General features: G+C 65.1%; 2 protein-coding genes across 2 annotated transcripts; both read left to right on the top strand.

Moving 5' to 3' along the window:
- Positions 1 to 1,110: 1,110 nt before the first annotated feature.
- Positions 1,111 to 4,538, top strand: MNEG_7340 (putative chromate transport protein; the record flags this gene model as incomplete). Its single annotated transcript, XM_014044187.1, has 8 exons — positions 1,111 to 1,440; positions 1,746 to 1,878; positions 2,337 to 2,456; positions 2,669 to 2,886; positions 3,137 to 3,322; positions 3,572 to 3,826; positions 4,102 to 4,239; positions 4,398 to 4,538. 8 exons carry the CDS (start codon positions 1,111 to 1,113, stop codon positions 4,536 to 4,538), a joined length of 1,521 nt encoding a protein of 506 aa, XP_013899641.1.
- Positions 4,539 to 5,884: 1,346 nt separating this feature from the next.
- Positions 5,885 to 10,450, top strand: MNEG_7339 (Uncharacterized protein; the record flags this gene model as incomplete). Its single annotated transcript, XM_014044186.1, has 11 exons — positions 5,885 to 6,505; positions 6,829 to 6,996; positions 7,221 to 7,307; positions 7,621 to 7,746; positions 7,999 to 8,096; positions 8,508 to 8,610; positions 8,892 to 8,963; positions 9,135 to 9,311; positions 9,850 to 9,913; positions 10,244 to 10,359; positions 10,436 to 10,450. 11 exons carry the CDS (start codon positions 5,885 to 5,887, stop codon positions 10,448 to 10,450), a joined length of 1,647 nt encoding a protein of 548 aa, XP_013899640.1.
- Positions 10,451 to 10,568: the final 118 nt, after the last annotated feature.

The raw sequence follows: 10,568 nt of genomic DNA, 5'->3' as shown, positions 1-10,568 counted from the left end.
GAAACTCTATGATTGAAAAGTATTGATTGCGACATCTGGATGTCAGTCATGCTGTGGCTGCGTAGCACACCCCTCACACTGCATCCTTGCTTTTGCCTGCCTCGAAAAGAACAGGGTGCGTGTCAGTCAATCCTGGGGCCGCAGTGCGCGCCCTCACATGCTACGTGCCTCACAAGAGCCGACGCCACCACTGCTGGTTCAAACCCCCTTTGTACTGGTATTGCAAATTGCGTGTGCTGCAGGTCTCAGGGTGGGTGTTGAGTGACCAGGCCCCTCACAACCGCACACTCCCTGCTGGCTGGACTCTCCCACAAGGTGCGAGACTGCGAGTATTTGCTGGTGGGGCAGCGGGGAAACGGGCAGTTGCCCTGACCCCCGCGCCCGTCCTTAAAACTTACTGGGTGCCCAGCGCCCGGTCCACTCTACTCCAATTGCTGGCCGCTGCCGGCCAGCAGGGTCGAGCCATCACTCCCGGAAACCCTTATGATCCCACCGAGCACACCTTTTTCCCCGGCAGGAGCCCGCCGTGGACACCCACACACGCCACAGCATTCACGCACTTTGCCACTTCGCCGCACGATACTTTTGACCCCAGTAACACCGGCTCAGGACGCGTCGTGCTGCCCCGAACGACCTGCCGCCTACCGCGCAGGTGATTCAGTGTATCGAGGGGTACCGGTGGCACGGGTATGGGCGGGATACCCCAATCGCTTTGAGCACACTGCTGCTTGCCACACCTGCCGTGTGCGGTGTCTACGGTGGTGACCACTCTACCCCTCGGTAATCGAACCTTCGTCAATGCATGCATGATACGACGATTTTTACACAGTCGCGGGCGTGCACTGCGCATCTGGCTTCACATGTGTGCTGGGTTGCCAACATTGGGTCGCTGCTCGCTACGAGTGCCGCTCACAGTCACTAGCCCACCACGGCGGTCAAAGCAGTACACGGCACAGCGCTGTACCAAGCGTGATTGCAATTAGGGCCTGCAAATATTGACTCAAGAGCCTTGCATCACCAGGTGGCCCTCCTATCGCCTACGGTGGCGCGCGAGCCCAAGCTCCGCGGTCAGCGAACCTTGGGGTGGCCCGGCTTGTATCAATTATCTTAATGTCGGGTCAAAAGGGTTTCGCCTCAGGGGCGGCCGGCGAAGGCGCCAATGCCGATCATGAGGCGAGGGGATCCGCAGGTCTCCACCACCGCGGTGGCCTCAGCTCCAACGGAGAATCTAAGGGAGCCAACGCCGATGTCAAAATTGCGTTGGGCGTGGAGACGCCCGCCGCAGTGGCTGCGGGCAAGGATGTCGATGGCGCGGCGGCAGCAAACGCACCAGTGGCCATCGTCGAGCACGTGACGTATGTGGACATCGCCAAGCAGTTCTCCCTGCTGGGATGGACCGCTTTTGGCGGCCCTGCTGCCCACATCGGCATCATGCAGCGGGTGAGCGAGCCCCTTTTGGGGGGTGTCACACATCGGGATGTGGGATGCCTGTCGGCTGCGCACTTTCACGCCCTCCCAGCGCCTCACGCCCCGCGGGCCTCTAGACTGAAGCCCTCATTTCGAACCAGCACCCCTGTACTCAAGTCTCTACGCTTGAACCCTGGCAGAGTTGTGGCGGGTGTGTCTTCCATCCTCAGACGCCCCTGAGTGAGCTCGGCACTGACAGCAGCAGGGCCAGTCCGCCACGTGCGCTCACAGTCCTGGACCCTCCCTCCACCCCGGCTCCCCCACGCATTTCCCCGCAGCGCCTGGTGGACAAGTTGCACTGGATGAGCACCGAAATCTACGCAGAGCTGTTTGCGCTGTGTCAGTGCATGCCAGGGCCGGCGTCCACTCAGCTATCCTTCTCGATCGGCATCATCAAAAGGGGCGTGCCAGGTGCGGGGCGCGCGGAGCTGGTGTGTGAGCATGGGTCGTTTGCGTTTGTGCAGGTGCCCACCGGTACACCTGTGTTCTGATGTGCGGAAAGGCTGCGTATGTGTGTCTGTTTTGGTGTGTGTGCGCGTGAATGGAGCGGTTGAGCACATGGGTGTGTGCGCGCAGGCGCATACGCACGCAAGCAAACCTTTCAGCTCTTGCGTTAGCAAGCAGGCTCAGGTGCAAACCGCGCAGCCCACCGGGCCCGCTGGCGGCATAACTCCGTTTGTCCCAGGCGCTCGCTGCGGCCGCGGCCGCGTGCGCTCAGCCCGGCTGCACGCCCCAATCAAGCCCTGCCATGCGGTGTCCCTCGCCGCCGGCCCCCCGCCCCCGCGCCGGCCGGTCGGTATGTGGGTCGCCAAGTGCCACCACCCCACCGCTGCAAACTCATGCACCCCTGCACCCGTGCGCGGCCGCAGGCGGCCTGATCTCCGGCATCTTGTTCCAGTACCCCGGGGCCTTCATCATGACGGCGGTCGGCGTGTTTGCTGCCAAGTACCTGGAGAACCCCCAGGGCGTGCTCAGCGGCCTCACCGCCGGTGAGAGGGGGCGCTCCTCACGGTGGATTGTGATCGTCATAGCTGATCGATACGCTGCCCTTGGGGAAGTGCGTGGATGGCGGGTCGAGGCGTTTTTCAGCACAGCAGTGCTGGACACATGAAGGCTGCCCGCCGCGCGGCGCGGACTGCGCCCGCGTCCCGCATCCACCGACGCGGCCGGCCACGCGGCCCCCTCCCGCCCCGCCCCTCAGGCGTCTCGGCCGTCGGTGTGGCTATGGTCGCGTCCGCCGCCAAGGCCATGGCCGGCAAGCTCTGTGCCGGCTGGCTGCGCTCCGGCATCTGCACCGCCGCCGTCGTGCTGGCCTACTACTGGCCTCAGGCGTACACGTTCCCCGCCGTCATCATCGCCGGCGGTCTGCTCACGCTGGCCTGGTCCTGGTTCCGCAAGGAGCCCGTGCCGCAGAACCTGGTGAGCAACCGCGGACCGCGTGGGGAGCCGGGGACTGCTCATCTGCCTGCGTGCCTGCCTGCCTGCCTGCCTGCCTGGCTACCTGCCTGCCTGCCTGCCTGCTGGCCGGCCGCCGGCTCCGCTGCCTGACTGCCTTGTCTTAGCCATCTGCAGCAGAGCGGTTTGACCGATTTGAAGCCTCACGTATTGTGTGGTCAAACTTGCGGTGCATTTGTTCCCTGATCACTCGCACCCGCCACCCTAACAACAGGTCGACGATGAGTCGATCCGCAGTCACGGGCTCAACAAGGTGCAGGGCGGCCTCACGCTGGCACTCTGGGTGGCTGTGCTGATCGTGTCCATCGCGGTGGTGCGCTCGCTGCCGTCGCCGCCGCTGCTGCTCAAGTGGTGGGAGGCGTTCTACCGCATCGGCAGCATCATCTATGGCGGCGGCCAGGTGGGCTGGGGGCGGCGCCGCGCATGCCAGCGGACAGGCATGCCAAGGGGCGCGCGCGGCCGCGCGTCGAGCGTGGCGCATCATCCGCGACCCATCCGGAGGAGGCTCGCAGCGTCGGCTGGCTGGCGGCCCATTTACAGTGTCCGTGACCCCTTGGTCGCTCAACGTCTCGCACCTCTCACTCCTCGCGTTCCGAGGCATTTGCATCAACAGCCGGACACCCTTGCCCCTCTCCCCCCTGTCCCCCAGGTCGTCCTGCCCATGCTCTACACAGAGGTCGTGCAGCAGAACTGCGACGCCAGGACCCTCGTCTGTACCGACCGCCCCGACACCTGGGTCACCTCCAAGCAGTTCTACGCCGGCCTCGGCATCGTGCAGGCGCTGCCCGGCCCGCTCTTCAACTTTTCCGCCTACCTTGGGGCGATCATGGCGATCAACTCGGGGCACGTGTTTATAGTGGGCACGCTGCTGGCCTGGTTCGGCCTGTTCATGCCCGGCATCCTGGTGGGTGGTTGGCGCGCACACATGCACACACACACACACGCACACACACATACACACACTCCTGAATTCGCGACATCCTGGGTAGGGGTGAGGAACGGGGGCAGATGTACCAGGCGGTACCATGTGTGCTTCGCTCTCTGGCTGCGTACGCCCTGCACACGTTGCGAAGCACTCCCCTCGCCGCGCACGAGCGCCGCCCGGCATCCGAGCGTGTCACTCCTCATGCCTGCACCCTACACACGCACACCACGCCCGTCCTGCTTCCCCCTCCTCAGATCATCTTCGGCATCATGCCGTTCTGGGGCACCTTCCGCAACTGGGCGGTGTACAAGCGCGCACTGCCCGGTTTTAACGCCGCCGGCGTGGGCCTGATCATCACATCCGTCTTCTCCCTCACGCTCGGCGCCCTGCAGGTGGGTCTGGTCGGCCCAGTCATGCTGAGGGTTTACTTTCGGTTGGCAGCTCCACTCGGGCCCTTTGCCAACCTGTTCGTCTTCCACACATCGGACCGCCCTCCGATACCACCCACATACACCCACGAGTCTGCCCGATCCGACCGTGTGCCCTGCAGGTGAGCCCCTTCCCGAGCACGTCCCTGTGCCTGGGCATCATCGCTTTCACAGCGGTGGACCAGCTCAAGCTCTTCGAGCCGGGGGTCGTCATTGTCGGCGGCCTGCTGGGCATGGCTGCCGGCGCCCTGCACATGAAGTAGACTGCGCGACACCTGGCGGCGTGGGCATCCCTGCTACTTGCGGCATGACTGGCTGTTTGGGGGGCGGCGCCGGCCGGGCTGCCGGAAGGACCCATCGGTTTGCGTGGGGGACAAGCATTTGCCTGAGCGAGCGTTGAGAGACCCTGATTTGGCCGGAAATGAAGGATCTATCGGAGCTTGAAACACAAACAGCAACCAGCGCAAGTCGAGTTGCTTCTAACAAATCTGTTGAGGATACCCTGCATCCCGCTCGCCGGAGTTACGCGCCGTCCAGCGTGCTCGCTTGCCGGCCCTTGCACCCGTTGGCAACCCCCGGCACGCGTGATGCCGTGCATTTGCAACAACGTTCTTGCTGGCAGCACGTGAGCATTGGCTCAGGTTGTGCGCCCCCTTGCTACTTCATCTCAAATAGGCTTGCGGCCTGGTTTCGCCCACAGCACCTGCACCACCATGAGAGCATTGCTCAAGCACGCGCAATTCGCGTCAGTGTTGACCCTCCGCTCGACAAATATTGTAATCGCAGTGTCCTCAGCGCCCGCAAGGTCAGCTGGCTGGATGTTCGCTTCAAACAAGCGAACAATGCTGCTGAACGGTGCCGCACCCAAACGGCAGGTTGCTGGTGGCAGCACATCGACACGGCGTCACAGGCGTTTGGCCTGCAACCGTGCCGCCCATATGTGCTGCACCGGCTGCAGCAAGCTGGTACTTTTACGGTAAACGTCCACTAGAACGACGTGCATTTGCGTCACAGCTGTGCAGGCCTTGATGAGAGTGCGCCACACCCAAGCGAATCAAGGGGAGCCATCTCATCCTGACACAGAATCAACGGGCGCGTTTTGCGATTTTACGATTGATTGTACGCACCATCTTTGAATTGTTCCACGACAAGCGACAGTCAGGCGCGCCGGGCAATTAATCGCCAGGGTGCACCGCCAGGCGTCATGCTGCAGGGACGGGTTGCTGGCAATCCGGCCGTGCGGCCCTGCCGCAGGCCGCTCCCAGTGGCCCACGGCCTCCGCCCCAGGAGCGCTCAGCACGGGCCCCTCACCAGGCAGCCCGGTAGCCTGATTCTGGGTGGGAGGAGGACGAACGTCCGCTTGCACGAGGTAAAACACAATTGGAGCCTCGCTACGGGCTGCCGCATCATCTGGTGTCACGCCGTCCGACCAGCGCCGCGGCGCTGCTGTGCGCGTGTGCGCGCTGCGCACGCTTCCATTCGCTCTGGCTATGGAGCGCGCCTTCTTAATTTATGTTCAGAGTGGACATATTACACCGGGTTACAAACTCTGCGAACGCCTTGCGAACTCTCTGCCATGCCTGGGTCCTGACTGATGACTGGTTGTGCCATGACGACTCTGCAACAGGCGGTGGCCACCGAGACGGTGGAGACTGAGGTGCTGCCCGCCACCAACGGCAACGGCGCGAGCGCCGCCCCTGACAGCAACGGCGTAACCGTGCAGTACGTGCCCGTACAGCTCAACGGCGCCGCCAGCAGCAACGGCAACGGCAACGGCCACGCCGCCACTAACGGCAACGGCGCCGCCGCCGCCAGCCTCAATGGCAACGGGGAGCCCGTCCCAGCCCCGGCTGCTGCTGCTAGCCTCAACGGCAATGGCAAGCCCGTCGCTGTTGCCGCCGTCGACACCGTGGTCGCCAGTGTTGATGTCAGCAGCACGCCCGCCGCGGCCGCCGCCGCCAGCCTGAACGGCAATGGCAAGCCCGCTGCTGCCATCGCCGCCGCCGTCGCGGTCGCCGCCCCTGCCGCCAAGGCCGCGCCCGCCCCCGCAGCTCGTGACAAGCTGCTCAACACGATCGACGAGGACCAGAACATGGAAGCTGCCGGGAAGCTGGAGCTGGCCGCGGTGACCGAGAGCGCCGCGGGGTCGGGGCAGCGGACAGCGGCGGGGACGCCCTATAAGAACCCGGGCGGGCGGTGGAGCAAGTTCAAGACCTACTCAGTGTGGCAGGTGGGCGTCGGCGCGCATCTAGGGCGGGACAAAGCGTGCTTTGGCGCGAGGCCAGCGCCCTGCAGCAGCTGGGGTCGACACGCGGTGATTGTGTGCTTTGTCGCGGGTGGCGCTCATGAGGGGCCAGTTGAGCTGGCCGGTTAGAGGGGAGCGCGCGTGCTGCTCGCCTTGAAAGGCGACATGTGCCCACGACGTGGGATAGCGGCGCAGGCAGGTCCCTCCCCCCTGCGGCCGGCGCCCCTGCTGCCTACCCACCCGCCGCTCCCCTCACCATCACTCCGCCCCTCCGCCGCGCCCACGGCCCGCGCTGCCGCGGACTGCAGCGCACGTGCGAGATCTGGGGGTTTGCGTTCGCGTTTGCGGTGAAGTACTTTCTGCTGGGCCAGGCCTGGACCTACAAGGGCGGCAAGAAGGGGATGACGGCAGAGGCCGTCAGCGCGCGCAAGAGCGAGCTGGCGGTGTGGCTGCGGGAGGGGCTGGTCAAGCTGGGGGTGAGTCAGCGCGTGGGCGGCTGCTACGCATCAACATGCAGGGGATAATCCTGCCCCACGGTCAAAGGGGGCCTCCGTGCCTGGAATACGCGCAGCCGACGCCGCTGCAGCTTGCAAACAGCGGAGCCGTTGCCGGCTGCAGCGCCCCCAAATTGACTGCCTGCCAAGGTCTCCGGGTTGCTGACCCCGGGATTGTCCTCGACGCGGCCGATCCCATCCCCCAGCCAACCTTCATCAAGATCGGGCAGCAGTTCAGCACGCGCGTGGACGTGCTGGCGCCGGAGTTTGTGCGGGAGCTGGAGAAGCTGCAGGTGGGGTGACTCAACGGGGGCAGAGGGGGGGCGGCTGCACCCTCGGGGGGCCCGCGGCTGCCGGACGGCGCTGTCGCGGCCGGAGCGGCGGCCCGTCCTGGGGGCAGCCGGCAGCTGGGGCAGTAGGTTGACGCAGGGGCGGCTCGGGGTCCCGCGAGCGGAGGGCGCGGTTGACGCGCCGCAGGCCGCGCTGTTCGCAGCGCGCACTGAACCGGAGGAAGCTCTGAGCGGCGCCCCCACCCCCGCCCCGCGCCCGACCACGCGCCGCCTCACCGCCCCCTCCCCGCGCCCGTGCCGCGCGTCAAATTCGCAGGACAACGTGCCGCCGTTTGACAGCGAGACGGCGCTCCAGATCCTGCAGACCAACCTGGGGGCGCCCCCGGACATGGTGTTCGCGGAGTTCAGCCCCACACCCATCGCAGCGGCCAGCCTCGGCCAGGTGCGGCGCGCGGGCGGTGGCGAAATCCAGCTGCGGCGCATTTTGGGCGCTGGTCCCCCGGATGTCGCCGTGGCGGTTGCCTGCTGAGTGTTCGTGGCGGCGGGATTCCGGCGGCACCTTGTTTTGCCTGGGTTCTGGGCCTCAGAAAGCTCGCAGATAGGGAGCAGCACGCAGGAGGCTGAGACCTGGACGCTGCTTGGAGCCCCGTTTACCAATATCTGAAAATGCACGCATTTGTGGCGAATGTGGCAGGTCCACCTGGCTAAGCTGGAGAGTGGGGAGCGGGTGGTGGTGAAGGTGCAGCGGCCGGGGCTCAAGGAGCTTTTTGACATTGACCTCAAGAACATTCGGTGAAGGGGGGGCGGGGGGCGGGGCCGCGTTGGGTGGTTGGTGAGGGAGAGGCAGCGAGGGGGAGAGAGGACGAGAAAGTTGAGGATAGACAGTGTGCGCGTGCGTGCGTGCGTGTGTGTGTGTGTGTGTGTGTGTGTGTGTTGGAGAGAGAGACACAGAGACAGAGACAGAGACAGAGACAGAGACAGAGACAGAGACAGAGACAGAGACAGAGACAGAGACAGAGACATAACACAACAAGTATGTGTTTGTGTAAGCGCGCTCGAGAGAGAGAGAGAGTGTGCGTGCACGTGCGTACGTGCGCACAGACCTCACCACAGCTTGATGGCAGTTCCCTGACACCGCCATGACGTCACTAGCATCAACGTCCGACCCCTGGCGTCGCAACCGCCGCCGCCGCCGCCGCGCAGGGCTTTGGCAGTGTGGCTGCAGAAGGCGGACCCGAAGACGGACGGCGCCGCGCGCGACTGGGTGGCGATCTACGACGAGTGCAGCCGCATCCTGTACCAGGAGGTGCGCGGGGGGCGAAGAGGGCGCACACTGGCGTGCGCTGTGCACTCGAGGGCGCGTGCACTGTCAGGTTGCGGGCTAGCCGCACCGTGAAGGCTGGGCAGGCAGCGGTTGTGTACAGCACGAATACGCCCTATTCAGCAGCTGCCCTGTTTGTGGCGTGTCTGATGAGTCCCTGCGCGCTGCCCTGCGTCCCCTGCGCGCTGGCCTCCGTCCCTCGCGATACGGCACACCGCTGGGATACCCTTTGACTGCAACTGTTTTCTGATGCCGCGACCGCCCAGATCGACTATACCCTGGAGGGCCGCAACGCCGACGAGTTCCGGAAGAACTTTGAGAAAGTGGACTGGGTCCGGGTGCGTAGGGCTGGACTGTGCGACGGGGTTTGTGCGCCAGGCTGGGCCGTGAAGGGTCGGCAAGGCAGGTTGCAGGCTGGCTGCGGAAATTCACGGTTCTGGCGCTCAAGTCAAGCCCACTCAACCTCAACCTACCAGCCAACCCCCCGATTTCCGCCTGATTACCCCCAGGTGCCCAAGGTGTACTGGCAGTACAGCTCCGCCGAGGTGCTGGTCCTGGAGTACGCCCCCGGGGTCAAGATCAACGACGGCACGTCCATTGACCGCATGGGGCTCGACAGGCAGCGGCTGGCGCGGCTGGCGGTGGAGTCGTACCTGCAGCAGATCCTGACCCACGGCTTCTTCCACGTAAGTGCAGCGGCCTGGCGTTTGACTTTGGTTGACCGCTCGTTTTGTTTCTTTGGGGGGGTGGGGGGCGGGCGCTGTGCCCATTTGGCGGGGCAGCTGTATGGGATGTGCCGCCGATTTCGCGTTCCATGGGAGTGTTGACATGAGCAAATCGGGTGCGGGGATGTGATAGTTGTGGGGAATCATCCGTTGGGCTACCAAGCCAGCCAGGCGCCCGACCTGGCTGCGGGCCGGCGCCGGCCGCGCCCTCGTCAGGCCCTTCAGCCGCTGCTCGGTCCCGCGCGCTGCGGGGTTGCTTCGGCTGGCAGCAGTCTGGAGCGCAGCCCATAGTAATGTGCAGCGTTCGGAGGGGGCCCTGCCGCCTGCATGCCGAGCAGGGGGATGTGCCGTGAGAATGCTGCGGCAAGTCCCGGCCCGCAGCTTGGCCGCAACCGTTTTCGGGCCGTCTCATTCGCATAGTTCCCGGCCCCCTTTTCTCCCCTCCTCCCCCGCCCACCCTCGCGCGTCTGTCGCATTTTTCCCGTGCCCCACCCCCCAGGCGGACCCACACCCCGGCAACGTGGCCGTGGACTCCACCGGCAAGCTCATCTACTACGATTTCGGTGAGACGACTGCACCTCCCCTCCCTCCTTTTCGCATCCCGTCATGTCCGGCTGTCCTTGCTGGGCCTTTGAACTCAGCTTAACGGCGGCTGGCACCTGCCCCCGTGACCAACCGCCCGGCGACAGTTTTTTTGCGACGGCCCGACCTCGGGACTGCAGCCTCCACTCCTTGGCGTTCCCCCAAACCTCTCGCATGCCCCCAACCCCTGGCCTCGGCGCCGCTCTCGCCTTGGTGGTGTCGCCCCCGGAACCCCCCCTCCCCCCCACACCTGTCTCTCCCCCCCGCCGTCCTCCCGTCCATGCCTAAAACCTAAACCCATGCCACCGCAGGCATGATGGGCCGCATCCCCGGTGACGTGCGTGGCGGCCTGATGGAGCTGTTTTACGGGGTGTACAACAAGGACGCCGACAGGTGCCTCGAGGCCCTCGTCACCATGGGCGTGCTGGTGAGCTGCACGTGCTTCCCCGCTTGCTTTCGAGAACATTCTGATGGAACACTTGGAACCTTTGCCGCAACCACAGCTTGAAGAGTGCTGAACCGTATGCCTCATGTCACTTTTTGTCAAGCCGGTCGGGGTAGCGCGCCGGCGACCGGCGGGCGGGCCGCGGGCGCCGCAGCCGCGCAGGTTTTTCTCGTGGGGGCAGACCCACGCGC

The sequence above is a fragment of the Monoraphidium neglectum genome (genome assembly GCF_000611645.1).
Source record: "Monoraphidium neglectum strain SAG 48.87 unplaced genomic scaffold scaffold01289, whole genome shotgun sequence".
In the NCBI taxonomy this organism is placed as follows: domain Eukaryota; kingdom Viridiplantae; phylum Chlorophyta; class Chlorophyceae; order Sphaeropleales; family Selenastraceae; genus Monoraphidium; species Monoraphidium neglectum.
The sequence above is the reverse complement of the archived record's forward strand: the minus strand, read 5'-3'. Positions and strand labels throughout refer to the sequence as shown.